The sequence below is a fragment of the Hyperolius riggenbachi genome, chromosome 4 (assembly GCF_040937935.1).
Source record: "Hyperolius riggenbachi isolate aHypRig1 chromosome 4, aHypRig1.pri, whole genome shotgun sequence".
In the NCBI taxonomy this organism is placed as follows: domain Eukaryota; kingdom Metazoa; phylum Chordata; class Amphibia; order Anura; family Hyperoliidae; genus Hyperolius; species Hyperolius riggenbachi.
The window spans coordinates 87,167,565-87,190,559 of NC_090649.1; the positions used below are offsets into that span (position 1 = coordinate 87,167,565).

General features: G+C 45.0%; 1 protein-coding gene across 2 annotated transcripts in view; it reads left to right on the forward strand.

The window, feature by feature from the left end:
- Nucleotides 1-22,995, forward strand: part of NBAS (NBAS subunit of NRZ tethering complex) — a 916,216-nt gene that overhangs the window by 53,120 nt on the left and 840,101 nt on the right. For both annotated transcript variants that reach the window (XM_068280281.1, XM_068280282.1), the window contains exons 5-9: nt 5,539-5,586; nt 7,912-7,955; nt 12,370-12,503; nt 14,930-15,063; nt 15,179-15,277. In XM_068280281.1, coding sequence (XP_068136382.1) covers nt 5,539-5,586; nt 7,912-7,955; nt 12,370-12,503; nt 14,930-15,063; nt 15,179-15,277 — 459 coding nt within the window. The remainder of the gene's footprint in view (nt 1-5,538; nt 5,587-7,911; nt 7,956-12,369; nt 12,504-14,929; nt 15,064-15,178; nt 15,278-22,995) is intronic.

The window sequence follows — 22,995 nt, forward strand, 5'->3', positions numbered from 1 at the left end:
AGATGTGGGCATAAAAAGATACAGCGGCTTCCTCCAGCCCCATGAGCACCGATGCGTCCCACGCTGTCCTCCCTCCATGGAGGGGCCACGCATGCGCAGCAGAGCCGACTGCCGCGACTGAGCCAGATTACTGTGAGTGATTGCAGCTGAACAGAGGCACCCAGGAGGACAGCGTGGGACGCATCGGTGCTCATGGGGGCTGGAGGAAGCCTCTGTATCTTTTTATGCCCACAGCGAGACAAATATGGAGGCTGCCATATTTATTTCCTTTTAAAGGGACTCCGAGCAGTGCAGAAACTATGGAAAGATGCATATCATTTTAAAGCTCTCTTTTTCCTCTTTCCAATGATATATAAACCGCCGCCCTACGCCTTTTAGTTTTCGCTATTTTCGCGATTGAAATTGCAGCGGCTGTGATTTCAATCGCGAAAATAAAGAAAACTAAAAGGCGTAGGGCAACAATTTAGGTGTCGCCAGAAAGAGGAGAAAGAGAGCTTTAAAATGATATCCATCTTTCCATAGTTATATTGTATTACACAGGCTGACTTTTTCTGCTGAATGGAGCTGCTGACACTGGGGAAAGGGTCGTCCTGTGTAATACAAGTAACTATGGAAAGATGGATATCATTTTAAAGCTCTCTTTCTCCTCTTTCTGGCGACACCTAAATCGTCGCTCTATGCCTTTTCGTTTTCTTTATTTTCGCGATTGAAATCGCGGCCGCGGCAATTTCAATCGCGAAAATAGCGAAAACTAAAAGGCGTAGGGCGGCGATTTATATATTATTGGAAAGAGGAGAAAGAGAGCTTTAAAATGATATGCATCTTTCCATAGTTTCTGCACTGCTCGGAGTCCCTTTAAGCAATACCAGTTGCCTGGTTGTCCTGCTGATCCTCTGCCACCAATACATTTAGCCATAGACCCTAAACTAACATGCAGCAGATCAGGTGTTTCTGACATTGTTGTCAGATCTGACAAGATTAGCTGCATGCTTGTTTCTGGTAGGATTCAGACTCGACTGCAGCCAAATAGGTCTGCAGGGCTGTCGGGCAACTGGTATTGTTTGAACCGTTAAATATAGGAGCCTCCATATTCTTCTCACTTCAGTTGTCCTTTAACTTCCTTAGCGGTAACCCCGTGCTGGACACTGGGTAAGCCGCGCAAGAGGATTTCTCAGGCCCCGCTGGGCCGATTTGCACAATTTTTTTTTTGTAGACACGCAGTTAGCACTTTGCTAGCTGCGTGTTACATGCGATCGCCGCTGCTCCGCGCCAATTCGCCGCTATCCGCCGCATCAGAGGGTGCCCCCAGACCCGTGCGCTGCCTGGCCAATCAGTGCCAGGCAGCGCTGAGGGATGGATCGGGACTCCCTCTGACGTCACAACGTTGATGACGTCATCGCGCCTGTCGCCATGGCGACGGGGGAAGCCCTAATGGAAATCCTGTTCAGAATGGGATTTCCTGACAGGCCTGATCACCGGAGGCGATCGGAGGGGTGGGGGGATGCCGCAGCTCAGCGGCTGTCATGTAGCTAGCGCTAGGCTAGCTACATGATTAAAAAATAAATAAAAAAATAGTGATGCGCTGGCTCCCTGGTGGATTTAATTGACCGCCAGGGAGGTTAAAGTACTGCTTACCCTCTTTTCCCCTCCCTTTATATTTTTAATATTGTTTTATTGCTGGTGCAGCGACTAGTACACAACACCAGCCTCCCCCTTCCTGTGCCCACTCTGACCCCGTTCTGCTCAGTCAAAGTCTTCGACTGAGGCAGAACGTCAGATAATATTGGGGAGGAAGTGACAGTTCTTCCTCCCCGCTGTGCGCACATAACTCCGCCCCCTCCACTTGCTGCTTTAGATCATTGTGTTACACTGCACACAGCGCGCAGAGGAGCTGCGCTGTGTGTGGGCTCAGTTTAATTGAGGTCGGAAGAATATCTGATCTCAATTATCACACATCCGCACATAGCGCAGCCCCTCTGCGCGCTGTGTGCAGTGTAACACATATGGAACTAAAGCGGCAGGTGGAGGGGGCAGAGTTATGTATGCCTCCTATTAGCAAGGAAATAACACATTGTTCACCACTTTGCATCACTCACCAAAAGCTGCTCCATCCTGTTCCCTGCCATCATCCCTCCTGCCCTCTCTATATACAGCACTCCTGCCTTCTCTATATACAGCACTCCTGCCCTCTCTATATCACCCTCCTGCCACCTCTATATCTCTGTATATGCCTGAACAAAGAATGGTTGCCCTAGCGATTTCTCCCTCATTGCTTTGTTTGACAGTTGTTGTGCCTGTGTACATGCTTTTTTACGGAGTCGGGCCTCTCATTGCCTTTAGAAGGGCATCAGGTCTTAGTAGTATGCAGACTCCACACTGTGTGAGAAATGTTTGTTTGAGACTCCAATCCATATTGGCATGACATCTCATAATTTGTGCAGTTTTGTCAGTTGCACTTCATATTACTGTATATACTCGAATACAAGTCGACTCCAATATTCAACCCTCTTTAGCTGGAATTTTTATTGACTCAAGTATAAGTTTACCCAGCAAAGTTAATGGCTTCACTTGGTGATCAGGATTGGGGAGTCTGGGGAGGAGGAGGGATTAATGACTGCACTGCATACAGTATTGCAACCATTAACCCCTCCTGTCCCTTAAGTGCAGCCAATACCTCCTCCAGGCCCCAAGTGCTGCAATTATTCACTTCCTATTATGCGTTCCAGTATCCCTCTCCCCCCTCCCCTTCTTCTGCCCTTTTCCTTATTTATTGTTGTGGCCAGGACTTTCAGACCTGTGCTTTCTTGGCATTTCCTTTATCAAAAGAAGAATGTCGCTAGCCTGTTATTTACCTCTGCCCTGTCATTCAGCGCTGCTCCCCCGCCTCCTGTATAACGCGGCTCCCCGCCTGTGTCCCTTCCCTCCCCGCTTCCGATTGGAGGAAGCTTACAGAGGTGCGAAGGGAAAGGACACAGGCCGAGATTTTCAATTTATTACTGGGATTTTTCAATTTCTTTGAACAGAGCTTTATTGTATTCAAAAGAAAAACAATAGAATCGTATGAAACGGTGTAAAGAATGGCGCATAAAAATATTGCATCAGAAGAAAGAAAAACAACTAGGCATCTAATGAGTTATTACATGAAACATTAGGCAAAGGAACATTCTCTTAATAATTGACTTGTATTGAACATCCTATTATTAAAATGCAAATGAATCCACGTGTCTCGTATTTCTTGTTATAGGGTCATATTATCTTCTGTAATGTGCATTACCCTGCAATTGATCAGGATGAAATGAATGTGGTTTATAAGCATATTAACTGGTAAAGATAATTGGAGCCAAGGAGATGTTATACATCGCTGGGCTTCTGAGATATTGTGTATTTCTTTCTTTAAACTTACTAGGAACATCCATTTGTAGGCTATATCCGTGCGTAAAGTACATTAAAAGTGCATCAGAATTATTATTTTTTTTTGCCAAGTAGAAAGGGGGGGGGGGGGGGGTTGTTCCTGGAATTGGTTTTGGTTCATACAGGCTCTGGAAGGATGGGGGGGATAATGTCTGAAAGCCAAGAGCCGAGGCTGCCATATTACGGTGCCACCAGTCGCACTTGGCAATCATCTGTCATCCCTAAGGAGACATGGGGGGGGGGGGGGCGAGGGAGGCAAAGGTTCATCAGTGATGACCCAGTTCCTCATGGAAACCTGTGGTGACGGCTTACTCTGCTGAGATTCCCGATTGCTGGCATCTGCCAGTGCTGGCCAAGGTTTTCCAGTTCAAAAGGTGCAGTATTGTTCATTTCTGTGGTGGGTCCCAACTCCTATGCAGCATTCAGCAGGGCTGGTCATGGTCAGGATAATCTGGCTGTCGCAGAAGCATCTGGCTGTGGCGGCCCTTACTTCCGGATTAGCGGCTGGCATCATGGAGAGGCTGATCTAAAGGTGTTCCTGCTGTGGTGGAGTAGCTGCAGTCGGTGAGGCCAATGGTGTCTCGATCGGGTGTTGTCTTCCAACCTCAGTGGAGACCTGACATCCTGCAGTGGTGGTCTTCACACGGCCTGAACCGCATAGTCAATGGACCCAGACAACAGCAAGACGGAAAAAACTCCAGGTCCTTGACTCCCCACGACCCGCACCAATGTCCCAGGCTACCCCGGATCACACTGCACACCTTCAGGGGGGAAAACAAGGTGAATTGGTAAGGAGAAGGGAAGGAAAACAAGAAAAGGCCAGAATCCTGTCTCAATGGCTGCCACTTAACCTGCCTAGTAGAGAATATGCTAGGGCGGGTCGGGGATCCCCCTTGTGTGTGGCAGTATTTTGGGATGGGGGATCCCCCTCTGTGGGCGGGGGGGATCCCCCTTCTGTGCGACGTGTGGGTGGCCTCTACCCATCCTCGCTTCCCCCCCCTTTCCCTGTCTAATCCCTTTGAGCAAATATAACTACTCACCCAGGGGCCCTCTCCAGCGCAGCACTTCTTCCTCCATCGCAAAGTCCCGTCTCTTCAGTTACATTACGAGGCTTGGTGACGTCACCAAGTCTCATAATGTAACTGTAAAGAGACAGGACTCACCACAATATCAGTCATACAGCGCTTGGTCGGAGTTTCTCTATAAAGAAGTTGATGTTGCGGCGCGCATGCGTGGAAGTGTATTTTTGTAATACGCTTCTGTGCACTTCCGCATACCCAAAGCAGGAAGTGACCGCAAGTGCGCGTCACTTCCTGCTCGGCCGAATGCCAGACATGGAACACCATGTACTAACGCAGTGATCCCTGAAAGCCCTGAGCGCCATTTTACACCGTGAAACCAGCCTAAGGATGCACATGCATATCTTGATATTGCGGGACAGTTGTCCTCTGGTCTCTGAGTCATGGAGTACAGGCGCTCGCGGTGGCGCCGGAGGAGGCTAGGAGCCTTACCAGCGGACAGGTGACCCTCTAACGCTGGGCAAGGGGAGGTACAGATACACTCGGGGGAGACTGCTAGGCAGGCTTTGGCAGCGCCAGGACAATTTCCAATAGATTTCACACTGAAATCTATTGGAAATCTGTCAGCAGTGTGTTGCCAGGCATAGATCCCTCTCTGATGAGATTCAGTGAGAGAGGGATCTATCTAATGGTCAATCTGGTGGCACATGGACTGCTTGTAAGGCCACCGTAAAGTTGATTGCACTAATTTAAAAGTGTTACCGCAATGAACTTTATGTTCCGGGTGTCTCATTACCGATACTAGAGAGCAGTATAAAGTTTTTGCAGTGGGTTGTTTTATATAACACAGTGAGGACAGTTTATATTGGAGCTGGGAGTAGCTTCCCCAGAGTCCCACCTTATGTTATGTGCTACAGCACTTAGGCAAATGGTCAGCTTTATGGGCCGCGGTAAGCTAATAACATTTATTTGGCAGCAAGCAGGATTGTGGGTAATAGGTGAGAAGCACGTTATCAGCAAGCAGACTGTATTTCCTTAATTACAATGTTTTATAACTGTTAATAGCACTATAATGATTTCAGCGTTTTTGCTTTCATTTTTCTCGCAGTAACGGCAAGCTTTTGGCAGCAGTTCAGGATCAGTGTGTGGAAATTAGGTAAGTGATTAATTGAGCGTCACATAAAATAAGACTTATGGGGAGCATTCTGTAAAGTCATTTAAGCATTGTTTAAATGTGTATTTCCACTTATCATAAGAATAGTTTTTTTTGCCTTAGGCCCAGTAGAGACCATACTAGTCGCTGTAGAGCAAAATGCAGACTTCCTTTTTAAGGGTCCAAAGTAACAAAGGGAGGTCCGCACACCACACTTTTAAGGAACTTGCATTTATTGTTTTATCACCATACACATCCGACTGTATTGCCAATGATCATTTTGGAGCCACGCAGGGTCCCCTTTCTCAATGCACAGTGCAGATGAAACAATAAATGCAAGTACCTTAAAGGAAATCCAAAGCTCGGTAAAAAGTTTAACTTACCTGGGGCTACTTACAGCCCCCCGCAATCCAGTCATCCTGTGCCCACGCCGTCCTTCCAAGACCCTCTGGCCAGCAGCGGTGACCTCCTCAAAGCTGGACGGCCATGGGCCGCCTCATTGCTTGCTGGTTAACAGCAGCGTTCTGCACATGCGCAGTACAGGGAAATCACTACTGTGCATGAGCAAAATGCTCCTGGCAACGGGAGCTCAATCATGGTGCAGAAGGACGGCATGGGCACAGGATGACTGCAGGATGCTTAAAGTGTACCTCAGATGGGGACTTAAGAAAAAATATACATACCTGGGGCTTCCTCCAGCCCCTTCAATACTTATTGTTCCCACACTGTACTCCTCGGCCTCCTCTTTCACAACTGGCCCCGGTAAATTGTCCAGTTTGGGCTAGTGGCCGCAGGCCCAGTCAAGCCGTGCACACCCACTGTCTCGCTCCCATCGTCGGGCAAGCGCAGAGCCGGGAGTGCAGTTGGCCTCGGACCGACGGACTTTCTGAGCCATTTGCGGACGAATGGGGAGACGGAGGATGGCGTGGGAGCGATAAGCCTTAAGTCCCCATCTCAGGTTTACTTTAAAGAGAACCCGAGGTTGGCTCAAAAAGAGATAAAAAAAAGTAGGCTACCTGATCCAGGTAGCCGAAAAAAAATGCCTCTCCCCACCGCTGCAGTGGGCCGCAATGGCCCACTTTCACTTTGGTGTCCTATAGGTCACGACGCTGCACAGAGAGACTGTGTGTCTCACAGCGTGCAGGGAGCGCCAGGGGCGTGGTCAGGTAGAGAGAGCTTTCCAATGGCAGTTCTGGAAACCCTGCAGGAAAGCCCCTGACAGGCATTTTGAACAGGGGAATCCCTCTCCCTGTGTTTACCTCTGAGATAGCGACAAATATTGTCGCTAATCGTGGGGGGCTGGCTTGGGGGGCAGAGAGTGGCGGTGTGGGGACACAGAGGCCTGTCATCAGACAGAGCACATGCCTCTGTGTCCTATCTGCCCACCTGGGTTTTCTTTAAGTAACGCTTTAAGAATGTGGTGTGCGTACCTCCCTTTATTTCTTAGGATTACTTCAGCCACTTGGCAAGAGATCAGTTGGCCAATTGGTATTGTTTAAAAGGCAGCAAATATGGCAGCCTCCATATGCCTTTTGATTATTTCTCACACTAATTGAGGGACTGTTGGGGCCCTGAGTCACACAATCTGTCAGTATGTATGCATTTGAACAAGGTAAGCAAGTTAAAATTATGGTTGCCATCAATCATTGCATTGGGTAGAGCTGAGCTGAAGGGATCATCAAATACCTCAACATAGGTAGAATTTCACTTATAAAGTATACCTGAGACAGTAGAAAACTTTATATTTTACTTCCATTACCCCGAGCACTGTTTGTTAAGAGTGGTGCTTGTGGTAGCACGCTGCTGCCCTTGCTTCAGCTCGGACACTTCAGGGGCACCGAAATGGATTGCAATAAGTGTGAAAGTCTCCATAGACTTTCCTTGCTTTTGCAACCCCTTTCGGTAAACTAGGGTAACACAACACAGTAATTACCTGCAAGTGCAAAGGGGCCCTCAAAGGCCTCAAACTTTCAGAGTAAACTTTAATCTCAGATCTCTCATTGAAGTAAATATGAGGCATTCAGAACACAATGAATTCCATGTTGTTGTGAGCCGAATATGATGCCTTTCCCTTCCAGAAGCAGCAGAACAGATTCATTTGCATGAGAACTATACACCTGTACAAAATAAGGAATGTTACGTTTTCAGAGATGCATCGTCTAGGCTAAGAATACCCTTTCCCGGCAAAGCCGAGCTCTTCAGTTCATCTATTTATTCATAAAATCGATGGCTACATATCTCCACTGTATGTTTGCAAGAATCCATCAGTCTCTGGTAGTTATCAAGATTTCATTTCCCCTTTGTATTCTGTTTCCTGTGCACATCCAGGTCTGCAAAAGACGACTTTGGTTCCGTCATAGGAAAATGTCAAGGTGAGTAATTACAAAGCTGTGCTGTCCTTTCTTTATTTTGTTTTTTATGCATGCCACAAATATCTTACAATGCAACATCGTTCAGCTGGGTCAACAGGAGCCGCAGCAGCCAGAGAGGCTAATTGAAATGTAAAAATATGTTATACAGACGCTAAGTAGCTGAAAACATTCTGTGAAACAAATTGATTTTGGTGTGTGATGGGTTTTTGAGTATGTACAGTTAGCGATGATGTATTCCTGTTGAGTGTTCTATTGTGGTAGTTATCCGCAAAATAAATTCAAAAATTCAAAGACGTTTTGTAGGATAAACTTGTATGCCTGATTTGATATATTGTGCTATAAGGTTTTAACTACTGAAAATTAGTAACCTGATACTCTGGTGTTTAAATACAACAAATGTGTGTCCTCCACCTTTGAGACCATTGCTCCTCTGCGCACCAAATATCTTACTCCACATCATCATGCACAGTGGTTTGATAACTCTATAAAAGAGCTGAAAAGACAAGGCCGAAAGCTTGCAAGACTGGCGCAAATCTCAGTCCCCAGAAGACAAACATGCCTTAATCCTCCACTTGAACTACCAAAAGGTAATCACTGAGAAAAAGTCATCCTTTCTATCACATGAGATAGCAAACGCAGTTAACAGTCCAGCCCAACTGTTCCGCACAGTGGAAAAACTCTGAAACCCGGCATGTCAAAAACTTAATATGCAGTCTTCAATGCACCTCTGTCACCAATTTGCCTATTACTACTCAGACAAAGTCTCCGCTATAAGGTCCGCCATCCAACTTACAGCATCTGAGCCTAATATAGCACCGAAGACAATTAGCAGAGACAACGTAACACCTTGGTCAAACTTCAAAGAAATTGATGAAGAAGTCACATCAAGCGTCCTTCTTCACCTCCGCTAAACTACCTGTGACCTGGATCCTGGCCCAGCACAGTTCATGTTGAACTGCCCTGACCTGTTTGTACCGGTATTCCTCAAAATTGTTAACTGTTCCTTCCAATCAGGGATTTTTCCTACTTTACTGAAGGAAGCCATCATCAGGCGTCTCCTCAAAAAAACCCTCCCTGGACCCAGATGCAAGGACCAGCTACAGACCTGTCTCTAACCGTCCCTTTCTGGGTTGAAAAAGCGGTATACCTCCAGCTAGAAGCCAAAATCCTAAAAAATAACAGTTATGACCCCTTCCAGTCTGGCTTCAGGAAACATCACAGCACTGAAACTGCCCTTATCCAAATATGCAACCACCTGCTCATGGCAAGAGACAGAGAAGAGTGCTCCATCCTGATACTGCTAGACCTTTCTGCAGCCTTTGATGCAGTTCACAATGACCTCTTGATAAACAGGCTACAAGAATACTGCGGCATTGATGGAATAGTTCTTCAGTGGTTCCAATCCTTCTTGAGTGGCAGAACCCAAAAAGTGTCTATGGGGCCCTTCCTGTCCACCCCTGTATCACTTAAGTATGGGGTGCCACAGTGCTCAATCCTTTCTCCCCTGCTTTTCACAATTTACGTGTTACCGCTTGGAAAACTAATCCAAAAACATGGTCTGACATACCACTGCTATGCGGACGACACCCAACTATATATTTAATTCAAGCCTGGTGTGACAGATCCAACTATAAACAAACGTCAAGTATACCAGCACTCCATGTTCCAAGTAAAGTGCGCTCCTTTATTGAGCCATTATATCCACAATAGTACCGACAATTGTTTCGGGGGCCTCGCAGGGTCCCCCTTCATCAAGGCGTGTGGGTCCCCCCTTCATCAAGGCGTTTGGATATACAGATTGGCAAACCTAAGCCATAATACCAAGCACCCGACTTATGAATTTGGTGTGCCCACCCACAATCTGTTTGATGTTCCGACTCCAACTATAAACGCCTGCTTACGTGAACTACAGCAATGGATGAATGACAACTGGCTGAAACTAAATGCAGACAAAACTGAAGTCCTTCTGATCGGAGTGCAGCGCATGACAACAAAACAACTTTACTTGCAGTCTTCACCACTGGGAATAGGAGGCACGGATCTACAAAGCTCTAATCATGTGCGTAGCCTGGTAGTACTAATTGATGGGGATTTAAACGTCAACTCACATCTCTGCTGTGGTGAAATCATCCTATTTTCACCTGAAGAACATGGCAAAAATCAAGCACCTCATCCCCCCAGAAGATCTGCCAACCTTAGTCCACGCCATTATTACCTCCCGACTGGACTGCTGTAATGCTCTCTACACTGGCCTTCCAAAAAAGGCCTTGTACCGCCTGCAGCTAATACAGAATACTGCTGCCAGACTGCTAACCAACCAACCCCGTCACTGCCACATAACGCCAGTCCTGCACTCCCTTCACTGGCTACCTATAAAATGGGGTGTCCTATTCAAGAACGGCCTACTGACATTTAAATCACTAAATAATCTGGGCCCTGGATACATGAAAGAAATGTTGCAGCTGCGTAGCAATCCCCGCAATCTCAGATCCACAGGTTCTAATAATCTAGTCATACCCAGAGTCCACTTGGAAACTTTTGGTCCCAGAGCCTTCTGTCATGCTGCTCCTACGTTTTGGAACTCCTTACCACAACAGATCAGGACAGCTCCATCTCTGGACGTTTTTAAATCCAGACTGCAAACCCACCTGTTCAGTTTGGCATTTGCAGAAATATAACTTTTGTTGTGTGAATGCTTCATCCAACTACCAAATAATGAATCTGAGAGAGCCTAAGCGCTTTGTGTCCTATGGGAGAAAAGCGCTATAGAAATGTTATTGATTTGTATGAAACTATAAAATTGAAAATACAAATCTAATCTTACATACAGCATGCACATGTTATCCCATTATCACATTGTTTATATTTAACACAGAAAACAGTTAAAGTGGCCATACACTTATAGATTTGCAGCAGATTCGACTATCAGATAGATTTCTGTCAGATGCCTGTCAAGTCGAATCTGACAGGAATCTATCTGATGTGTGCCAAACACTAGGAACAGATTTCCAATAGATTTCAGAATTAAATCTGTTGGAAATTGATCTAAATGCATTATTGGACCATTAGAGCCAATGCAACTCTATGGGCCATCGACCTAGATTTTCCATCCTGTTAGATAGATCAAATTGATCGATTTGCAGCCGATTTCAATCAAGAGATTTGATAGAATCGATTTCCGATGGATCAATAAAATAGAGTCGATTGATCGATGGCTGAAATCGAGCAGTCTATTTACCCCTTAAAGAGACTCTGAAGTCTCATAAAATGCCACTTTTTATGTAACAGATACCTTCAGCAGTATCGCCCTAACTAAAGCGCTGCATCCCCGCGGCAGATCGCTGGTTTAAAACCCTCCAAATCCCCGTGGGAAAATGCGGGGAGCACTTCCTCATAGAGGCAGAGCTTTGGGCTGTAGCTCTGCCTCCATGCGTGTCAATCCCCGCTGATCGCCGCCTCTACCCGCCCCTCTGTCTTCCTTCACTGAGAGGGGCGGGGAGAGGCGGAGATCCGTGGGGATTGACGTGAATGGAGGCAGAGCTGCAGCTCAAAACTCTGCCTCCCTGGGCAGCAAAATACACAACTAGGAAAGTCGTAGAATTTTGCCCCGGTATTTGGGGGTGTTTAAAACCAGCGATCTGCCACTGGGATGCGGCGTTTTAGTTGGGGTGATACTGCTGAAGGTAACTGTTACATAAAAAGTGGCATTTTATGAGACTTCAGAGTCTCTTTAATGGAAGCTACACTTCTTTTGTGTTTCAAAAGTTTTATTAGTTTTCAGCATATAATAGAGTAACATACAGTAACAAAAGTCTTGTTCAAGTGTTTTCAAGCACATTAATCACCAGTAAAGATGAAAGGTAACTGTACAACTTGTTTAACACAAAGTTATTCATGTAATTACGCCAATGTAACCTCAACTAGTACTCCAGAGGTTTCAACCTGCTATCAAGTCAAGTGAGGAAAGCTAGTCCAGAGAAAAGAGGACTGGGGAATTACAGAAATTTGTGTCTTTTTTGGGAGCCAACAAAACGCCAAAGAGAGAATGGGTTAAGCCTGATGGTAAAATGCAAAGATGAGAAGAAGAAAGAAAGGATGAAGAAAAGGAGGAAGGAAGAAGAGAGCCTGTCTCACAGCCTCATTATGCTAGCGTTCTCCAATGAGGGGTTCCAGCTTGGGATCTCACATTTTTTGGAATTTTTTTTTATGGGTATCTTTCAAAATACTGGTCAGTTTTTTGTTAATCATGAACAAATTTATGCTGGTTTTGACTTAAAATTGATCTAAGGTTTTTCCCAGTTTCGTGCAATGGTCATAGTCGTTGCTGAAAAGATCAGTGAGGCTAGTTAACCCATCTACTTACTAATGTAATAGTGTCTGCAACCTTCATTTCGTTTGTTGTTCTGCTTTGTAGTTCCTAAAGACCCAAACCCCCAATGGAGGCGTGTGGCGTGGAGCCTTGACTGCACCTTAGTGGCTTATGCTGAGAGCACCGGGACCGTCAGATTATTCGATCTCATTGGAAGCGAGCTCTTTGTCATCCCACCGGTATGTACAACTTTACCTGATGCGTATGCTTCAAGTGGCAATCCAATAGCGAGAAATGGGTACCAAAACAGCATACAGCTCCAGGCAGACTTTTTCTTTTCGGGGCAGGGCTGCATAGTACTTAGCCTTACCCTTTTTTTTCTTAAATATTACATTGGGCCCTTGGCGATTATATAAAACTAAGGGTGCCCATAAAGTAGGTAATTTGACATCGATAACTGGGAGATTCGATTGTAAATTTGATAGATTTCCATCCGAAATCAATCAAAATGTTCGATCTGGCATGGTAGAAACAACTCGCTTGCTCAGGCTGTAGGTGTGTGTGTGTGTGTGTGTGTGTGGGGGGGGGAGGATGGGTTGGTTAGTGTTAAGGTGGCCACTAAGGATACTATTTGCCAAACGATCGTTTACAAACAATTTTTTGTATGAACAATCGGAAATTATGGTTTGGGATCACTAATGAAGCCAAGCAGATTGAGGGGATCGATCTGAAAATCTGGTCGATTTAATTTATGTGATCGGATTGGTTAGGACATTTTACCCAGTGATCACAATTATTATTTCCGCTTGTTCATATAAAGAATCGATTGTTCTGCAAATTGTATTGTTAGTGGACATCTTTAGAGGCTTAAGGTAGAAGAAGTTTGGGTTTAATTGGAACGTTTAGATGTTAGGATTAGTGTGTGTGTGTGTGTTTATTTATTATTATTTATTATATTTATATAGCGCCAACATATTACGCAGCGCTGTACAATAAATAGGATTACAGACAATGATAACAGGGTTGACAGAACAATACAGGTAACAGACCATAGATACAACAATACAGGTAATAGCAATAAGATACACAACACAATGCAGATAATAGTACAATGCTAGATCATAAACTGGAATGGTAGTGGTAAAAATTACCAGTTCCAAATTCTGGGTAAAGTGCACACAGTCAAGTATGATACACAAGGGGAGAGGGCCCTGCCAAAGGCGTACAATCTAGAGGGAGGGGCTGGTGACACAAAAGGAGGGATGCATCAAGAAGTTATTGACAGAAAGGATTAGGGTAGTGTTGAGTTGATGTAGGCCTCCTTGAAGAAGTGAGTTTTGAGTGCTTTTTTGAAGGTGTTGAAGGTGGGAGCGAGCCTGATGGGCAGTGGGAGAGAGTTCCACAGGATAGGGGCAGCTCTAGTGAAGTCCTGCAGTCTGGCATGGGAGTGCGAGATGCGTGGGGTGGTTAAGAGGAGGTCATTGGAGGAGCGAAGTGGGCGGCCAGATGTATATCTGCTGACCAGGTCAGAGATGTAGGTTGGGCAGGACTTGTGTATGGATTTGTATGCCAAACATAGGATCTTGAAGCTGATTCTGAAGTGAATTGGAAGCCAATGAAGGGATTTGCGTAGGGGAGTTGTGGAGACAGAGCGGTGGGAGGAGTAGATGAGTCTGGCTGCTGCGTTCATGATGGATTTTAGAGGGGCGATGCGGTTTTGAGGAAGGCCTGTATGTGTGTGTGTGTGTGTGTCTCTGTGTCTCTGTGTCTGTGTGTGTCTCTGTGTCTGTGTGTGTCTTTGTGTCTGTGTGTGTGTCTGTGTGTGCCTCTCTGTGTGTGTGTGTGTGTGTCCCTGTGTGTGTGTGTGTGTGTGTGTGTGTGTGTGTGCCTCTCTGGGGGTGTGTGTGTGTGTTTGTGTCTGTGTCTGTGTCTGTGTGTGTTTGTGTCTGTGTCTGTGTGTGTTTGTGTCTGTGTCTGTGCCTCTTGGTCTTTGGTTGGAATTAGAAGGGAGGCTGTGGTGAGGAGTCGGCAGGGAGTAAACCCTGCGGTCAGTTTACATTAGGGAGGTACGTTTGGGTTAGGTGTCAGGAAGGAGCTATCATTATCATTGGAGGAGGAGTTAATATAGAGGGAGGTTTTTGTAGATTAGGTGTGTGGCCATTACTGGCTTGTTGAAGGTGTAAAACTCAGAATCCACTGAATCCAAAACATCTGAATGACAGAAAGACAACTGACACTTTTTAAAGGGGACCTGAACTCTTGTTCAGGAGAGTTGGAAAACAGAGAATCGTGTGTTTATCGAGGACAGTCTGTTTAATTATACCTTCTCAGCAAGTTATGGGCTAGTGTAATTTGAGCTGTCAGCTCTCTTCCATGTCTGCCTAGTTCTGAGCTAATATGTAAACACAGGAGGTTAACCCTTTCTGTGCTCCAGGATACCAGGAAGTAACCACACTGCAGAATCTTAGTAGGGAATTTATAAGCTGTAACAAGGAAATGTTTTTCTTTAAAAGTTATTATGCTGTTGCTTAGAGAGAAGGTTCTAAGTTCAAGTCCGCTTTAAGAATGGAATAGCAATGGCCTGGAACACTTTCTCTTTCATCTTTTTTGTGTGTGTTAAACTAGGAACTAGACCTGAGGTTTCTTTTCTCTGCCTTTTTTATAGCATGCCAGCTTCCCTGGGGACCTGAGTTACGCCATTGCCGGCCTGGTGTTCCTGGAGTACAAAGCAAGCGCACAGTGGTCAGCCGAACTCCTGGTGATTAATTATCGCGGGCAGCTGAACAGTTACCTAGTCAGGTAGCATCCTAGATTAATCTCCTTGCTGGCTGTTCATAAAGAATTGATACATTCTCTATTTCAAGTAGTGTTCCTCCCGCTGGATTGAAGTGTTTTTTTTTGTTCTTCTTTCTAGTGTTGGAGCCAATCAGAATTACCAAGAAAACCACAGCTTCAACTTTGGTTACCATTTTGCTCATGGAGTCTCCTCTGTGCTGTTCCACCCCGGGCACAAGTAAGTTGTGATTATACCCATCACTGTACGTTACTTGGTGGCAGCTACTGTATGTTGTGACTCACATGCCTTCAGAAGCATAAAGGCAAGTTAAGAAAAGTGGGAAGTTAAGCATTTTTTCCCTTAAAGGACAGCAGGCTTAATTAAAATTTTATAACATTTTTGTAAGTGTAGCTTTTGTAAAGAATTAATAAACCATATTGTTGCTTTACAAAACGAATGCCATTACTTTCCAAACATAGCAGATGTCGCAGAATGTCGCTTACCTCAGTACTATCATCTAGCTAACGCTACCCTCACACGTCCTGAGGCTACCCTCACACGCCCTGAGGCTACCCTCACACTCCCTCACGCTACCCTCACACGCCCTCACGCTACCTTTACACACCCTGACACTGCCCTAAAACTAGCCCTACCCTCATGCTACCCTCACACCCTAACCCTAGTTTCATAATAGCTCTTCCCATATACTAACCCTACTGTCACACTTTGAATCTACCCTCAGACTAACCTTACCCTCACACCCTTACCTACCCTACCCTCAAATTAACCTTACCCTCACACCCTTGCCTACCCTACCCTGAAATTAACCTTACCCTCACACCCTTACCTACCCTACCCTCAAATTAACCTTACCCTCACACCCTTACCTACCCTACCCTCAAATGAACCTTACCCTCACACCCTTACCTACCCTCAAATTAACCTTACACTCACACCTTTACCTACCCTACCCTCAAATTAACCTTACCCTCACACCCTTACCTACCCTACCCTCAAATTAACCTTACCCTCACACCCTTACCTAACCAACCCTCAAATTAACCTTACCCTCACACCCTTACCTACCCTACCCTCAAATTAACCTTACCCTCACACCCTTTCCCAAAGCGCATCATAGGCCTACCCTCACACCCTAAACCTACTTTTACAATCTAAGCCTGCGCTCACACCCTGAACCTATGCTTAGTCCCTGAGCCTACCCTCACACCCTGACTCAGCTCTCACACTAACCCTGCTCTCACACTCCTGACACAGCCTTCACAGCAAACCTGCCCATACACATAACTTACCTCCACATACTGCTTTTAACCTTGCGCACTATCTTTAGCCTGCCTCCCTGACCCTTCCCTACACTCTAGCACTACCATATCACTGTGACCCTCCACCACACACACTAACACTGCATGACTTTCTGACCCTAGTCCCACAGTAACCTTATCATAATGCCTGATATGCACATCCCTGCAGCACAACTCTGCATTGAGTACATGGCACTAAAACTCAGCCATACAAATGTAAATTCCTCACAGGAAAGTTTGACATTTTTGTGCACCAGATTAAAGAGGAACTCCAGTGAAAATAATGTAGTAAAAAAAAGTGCTTCATTTTTTACCATAATTATGTATAAATGATTTAGTCAGTGTTTGCTCATTGTGAAATCTTTCCTCTCCCAGATTCACATTCTGACATGTATTACATGGTGACATGTTTACTGTGGGCAGGTTATGTAGCTGCTCCTAGCTGTTTTGGCTGTTAGAGACAGCTGTAAACAGCTAATTCCTGTCTGTGAACATTGTTGCATTGTAGCAGTTTGCCCAGAGTACCGCGGTACTCAGAGCTTTTTGTGGGAGGGGTTTCAGCACAAAATCAGTCATACAGCGCCCCCTGATGGTCTGTTTGTGAAAATCATTATATTTCTCATGTAAAAGGGGGTATCAGCTACTGATTGGGATAAAGTTCAATTCTAGGTTGGAGTTTCTCTTTAAAGTTCCCCATTGCAGTTTCTCTTTAAATGCAGCTTGATTTTATTTTGGGTTCTGCGTGTGGAAATATTTAATCATCACAAATAGCCTTCTGCTCAGCAAAGAGCTTTAGGAATCAGCGAAGCAGTGACACCATTAATCTTAATAGAGGCCGTGGTGCTTTCTGCTTTCTTAGGATCAGAAGAGACTTTTGTTTTTTCCCCTCAACTGTGCTCAGCCATCGTGAATTTTACCTCAGCCCTCAGAGAGAGGCCCTGCTTGCTTTTTTTTTCGCTCTTAACCTTAACTTTATATGGCAGCTCCATTCCAGCCGTCATGGCATCTCATCCATCCTGATAACAGCCTCTTAAATTATACATCTGCTGTGTTAATGTGATGGCTTCTCTAGAGTGAGAGCAACGGGAAAGGTGTGCACTGGGTTATGGAGCCAGAGCAAGATGTCGCTCTGGTCTGGCATGAAGCCTTGCCGTGTTTACTGTCTGCTTTACGGCAAATTCATAGGTGTCAATTCACCAAGACCTGTTTGAGTAAAAATTAATAAGTTGGTAAAATATCACATTCGGTATTTTAGAGATTTTTTCATATGCGGTAATGGTTCGGTAATTTACCAAAAAATATGATTTCAACTCACTTAAAGAGGAGCTGTCAACCATACTATCTCAGAAACCCCCCAACATATATAAGTAGATAAATACTTGCTCTACTTACATAACATATGTATTGTACTGTCCACGTTTTGATTTTAGTGATTTTTCTACAGTAAAAAAAGAGAAAATCCTTCTCAGCATTTCCCATTTTAAAGGCACACTTAAGACTGAAAAAAAATGAGTTTTACTTACCTGGGGCTTCTACCAGCCTCCTGCAGCCGTCCTGTGCCCACGGCGTCTCACTCGGATCCTCGTGTCCCCGCCGGCAGCTACTTCTGGTTTCGGCGACAGGCCTGGGAAAGCGAGTGATTCTTCGCGTTCCTGGCCGCAATAGCAGTATATAGGGTGCTATTGCAGCCAGGAACGCAAAGAATCACTCGCATTCCCAGGCCTGTCGCCGAAACCGGAAGTAGCTGCAGGGGGCTGGTAGAAGCCCCCAGGTGAGTAAAACTAAATTTTTTTTTTTTTTAGCCTTAACCCTTTAAGTGTGGCTATTTTGAAGCCAACACTGTTGTCATTTCCTCCCTTACTCTCCTCTCCCTGATTTGCCCTTCCTTCACTATAAAGTGCATTGTCTCAGCATGAGAAATATTGGCCAATCAGAGAGGAACAGAGGTGTGGGAAGGGAAAACAGGAGGGAAAGAGGCTTCAGCCAATCATACTGTGTTAGTTAAGTCTGAGGGGAAATAGAGAAGCAAACAAGGACAACCCAGCATTCCCTGCAACTTCCTTTTTGTGTACCAAATGTTGTGTGTACTAAATAAGTCAGGTAAACTGGGGAATGATCATTTATCAACAAAAAAAAGTAATAGTGATTTTAACTTTTGGATTGCCTGGTTAGCATCCTTATTACTGGTTTACCAGATAAAAATAATTTATTTTATGCCCGACAGTTACACTTTAAAGTAGATCTGAGTACCCACTCCACAGCCGTGTTCCCGAAAGTGCTATTGCTTAGTGACTTGAAGTCATTGTGGGAATGCAGGAGAAAGATGTGCTCCTGTAGCATCACGCAGGCCGATGGCGTAACTGAGCTCCTGGTCTGTCATGAGGTTTGTCCGCTTATCCATATTTCATCAACTGTTTTGACAGGTTCAATCGCCTTGACTCCTACAAGGCAATCCACATTTTTGTTGACTATGCCCAGTTTATAGAAACTGTGGTCATACAAGCTGGTGCGATTGTTATCTCTGGGACTGTGAAAGAGTGTTGAGGGTTAGTTGTCTGCATGGTTTTGTACACCATCAATCATTCGATCGATAGATACAAATAGTAGCGGTTGTAGCAGTTAGGTCCAGCTGGGAGGTTGCATTGTGTAAGAAAGTGAAACAGTGGTTACCAGGGATGGTCAATGAGCTGCAAATAATTTGGAGTTGATGCGGGCTTATGTAAGTTTTGTATGAAAATTTATTCAGCTTGAAAATGGACCAATCAAATTTTTCCTCAGCAGGATTTGATTGGTTCATTTTCAAGCTGCAAGCTTGAAATTATTTGCATCTCATTGACCATCCCTAGGGGTTACCACCTGATCATTTGCCAGACAAGGCTGCAGTCATATAGCTGGATGGGCCTCTGGGGATGGTCAATAAGATGCAAATAACTCTGAGCTAATGCAATCTATGCAGCCTGGAAATGGACTTATCAAATGCATAGCAATTTGCTGCATAGCCCTGACATCTTCTTCAGCAATGTACAGAGTCAGTAACTGTCCCTTAAAAGAGCTCACAATCTAATCCCTACCATAGTCATATGTCCATAATAGTCTAGGGCCAATTTAGGGAGAAGCCAATTAGTTTATCAGTATGTCTTGGGGATGTGAGAGGAAACCGGAGTGCCCGGACGAAACCCACGCAGACACAGGGAAAACATACAAACTCCTTGCAGATAGTGCCCTGGCTGGCATTCGAACCTTGGATGCAGTGCTACAAGACTAGAGTGCTAACTACTGTGCCACCATGCTGCACATTGCATACACGTGTACATACTAGTGTTCCCACTAATGTGATGTTTGTGCTTCTTCATCATTCCTTACAACTGAACGGGACTTGGCTAGCGCACAGAACAAAATGCATGCATTTGCAATTATTGTTTTGTAGTGGAAATGGGCCTTAAAGGGACCCTGAACAGAAGACAAAATGCCAACCTGAACTTACCTGGGGCTTCCTTCAACCCCCCCCCCCCCCCCGTAACCTTTGAGGTCCCTCAGCGTCCTCTGGGCTCCCTCTGTTTGACCACTGGCGGCTCCGTTAACGCACAACTTCACTGGAAGTCATGCGCATCTGCGCATGCATGGCCCGTCTGTGCGCCCATCATCTTGAGTGTTCTGTGCATGTGCGGTCCTTGAAAGAATGAACCGCACGTGCGCTGAATGCTCAAGGCAACAGGTGTGTGAGCGAGACAGGTGCACGGACGGGCAGTTCATGTGCAGTTGCGCACAACTCTCTGCAAAGTCGTGCGCTAACGGAGCCGCCAGCAATTAGGGAGCCCAGAGGACACAGAGGGACCCCACAGGCTATGGGGGAAAGGGGGGGGGGGGTGGAGGAAGCCCCAGGTAAGTTCAGTTTGGCATTTTTGTCTTCTGTTCAGATTCACTTTAAAATTACAAAAAAGTTTTGTGTAGAACGGATACCTATTCGCAGCCATTTTCAAAGAAACAGAGTTTCACTTTGGTGGTTTTTCGCTTTCCCAACGGTTCACTTGAAAAAAAAAAGTGCAGATAAAGATCATCCTTTTCTATCTCTTCCTTTTCATTTTGTGTTGCGGCATTATGGTTATTCCAACCGCAGGCATCGTTGTCTCTGTCCCTTAAGATCTTCCCTGAAGGAATTTGCAGCAATTTTGCCAGCATTATTTCCTCCTACGCCCATGAGATCTCCGTTATTGCCGCGAGTCTTAACCAAATATGTTGTGTTATCTGAAGAAGCAATGTCCTGCTTTGCTTCTGCGCGGGACAAAAAAAATCACCAATTACCATATGAAATTCATGAGCTTTAAATATTTAAAAGCGTACTTATCATCCATCAGACGCTTTTACAGCCACGTCCCATAAAATGTAGGGTCTTTTTTTTTTTTTTTTGTATTTTTTTTTTTTTTATATCCCTTCTTGGAGATTACAGAATTTCTTTGTTGTTGCAGCCGAATGAATTTGTATGAAATAGCGCTCGGTAATAAACTTGACCGTACTAAAATTGCTCTTCTGATCAAACATTCCCTTCTACTGCTCTGCTTTGCTAAAAAGCTTTTTATTAGAGTGTAGCAAAGCGGCATACATAATCTAATTGTCATTCTGGAGTATTCATAAAGGCTGCTTTATGAAATGTGGACAGAATAAAAGCCACAGACTCGCCTATGGGCACTGGTTAGGCTCACAGGGGTAATGACTTGTGGATATTTATTGCTTGTTGCAGGCAACACATACACCGTTCTTTCAGTCCTTCGTCAAAAGAAATTACCATAATTGTTTAAATAGGAAATTCAATGAAACGCTCAACTCTGACACAATTATTTATTTTTTTTCCAACAAGATTTTTATTGATAAAAGTAAATTTGCCAAAATACAATGTACATCATCAGGAAGAAGAGAGATATGCATATGGGATCTACTAAAGGCATACATGTCAAACTCTGGCCCTCAGAGCCATCAAAATTTGGCCCCCAAGCAGTTTCCCCACTTTGCATTATGTTTGGCCCACTTCAAGGAGTGGAGGTGAAGCCCTAGATAACCAGGGAACCCGTATGGTGGAGGGAGGGGAAAAGCACCAGACACCAGGGAACTGTATGGGGAGGGGCACTGGACACCAGGGAACTGTGTTGGTGAGGAGGGGGGCACTATTCACCAGGGAATTACAGGAGAGGGAGACAGGTCACTAAACACCAGGGAACTGTGTATGAGAGGGAGGGGGAGCCATTAGACACCAGGGAGCTATAGGTGAGGGAGAGGGACTGCTAGACAGAAGGGGGCCATATAGGGGAGGGAGAGGGCATTAAACACTAGGAAACTTTATAAGGGAGGAAGGTGGCCACTACAGTCCTGGCCAAAAGTTGTGAGATTGTCAAAAAATATTAGTTTTCACAAAGTTTGCTGCTAAACTGCTTTTAGATCTTTATTTCAGTTGTTTATGTGATGTACTGAAATATAATTATAAGCACTTCATAAGTTTTAAAGGCTTTTATTGACAATTACATGAGATTTATGCAAAGAGTCAGTATTTTCAGTGTTGGCCCTTCTTTTTCAGGACCTCTGCAATTTGACTGGGCATGCTCTCAATCAACTTCTGCGCCAAATCCTGATTGATAGCAACCCATTCTTTCATAATCACTTCTTTGAGTTTCTCAGAATTAGTTGATTTTTTTGTTTGTCCACCCGCCTTTTGAGGAATGACCACAAGTTCTCAATGGGATTAAGGTCTGGGGAGTCTCCAGGCCATGGACCCAAAATTTCAACGTTTTGGTCCCCAAGCCACTTAGTTATCACTTTTGCCTTATGACACAGTGCTCCATCGTGCTGGAAAATGCGTTGTTCTTCGCCAAACTGTTGTTGGATTGTTTGAAGAAGTTGCTGTTGGAGGGTGTTTTGGTTATTCATGGCTGTGTTTTTTGGCAAAATTGTGAGTGTGCCCACTCATTTGGATGAGAAGCAACACCACACATGAATGGTCTCAGGATGCTTTACTGTTGGCATGACACAAGACTGATGGTAGCGCTCATCTTTTCTTCTCCTGACAAGCCTTTTTCCGGATGCCCCAAACAATCGGAAAGGGGCTTCATCAGAGAATATGACTTTGCCCCAGTCCTCAGCAGTCCATTCACCATACTTTCTGCAGAAGATCAATCTGCCCCTGATGTTTATTTGGGAGAGAAGTGGCTTCTTTGCTGCCCTTCTTGACACCAGATCATCTTCCAAAAGTCTTCCCCTCACTGTGCATGCAGATGCGCTCACACCTGCCTGCTGCCATTCCTGAGCAACCTCTGCACTGGTTGCACTCAGATCCCGCAGCTAAATCTTCTTTAGGAGACGATCCTGGCACTTGCTGGACTCTCTTGGATGCCCTGAAGCCTTCTTAAAATATTGAACCTCTTTCCTTGAAGTTCTTGATGATCCTATAAATTGTTGATTTAGGTGCAATCTTAGTAGCCACAATATCCTTGCCTGTGAAGCCATTTTTATGCAACGCAATGATGGCTGCATGCGTTTCTTTGCTGGTCACCATGGTTAACAATGGAAGATCAAAGATTTCAAGCATCACCCTCCTTTTAACATGTGAAGTCTGCCATTCTAACCAAATCAGCCTGACATAATGATCTC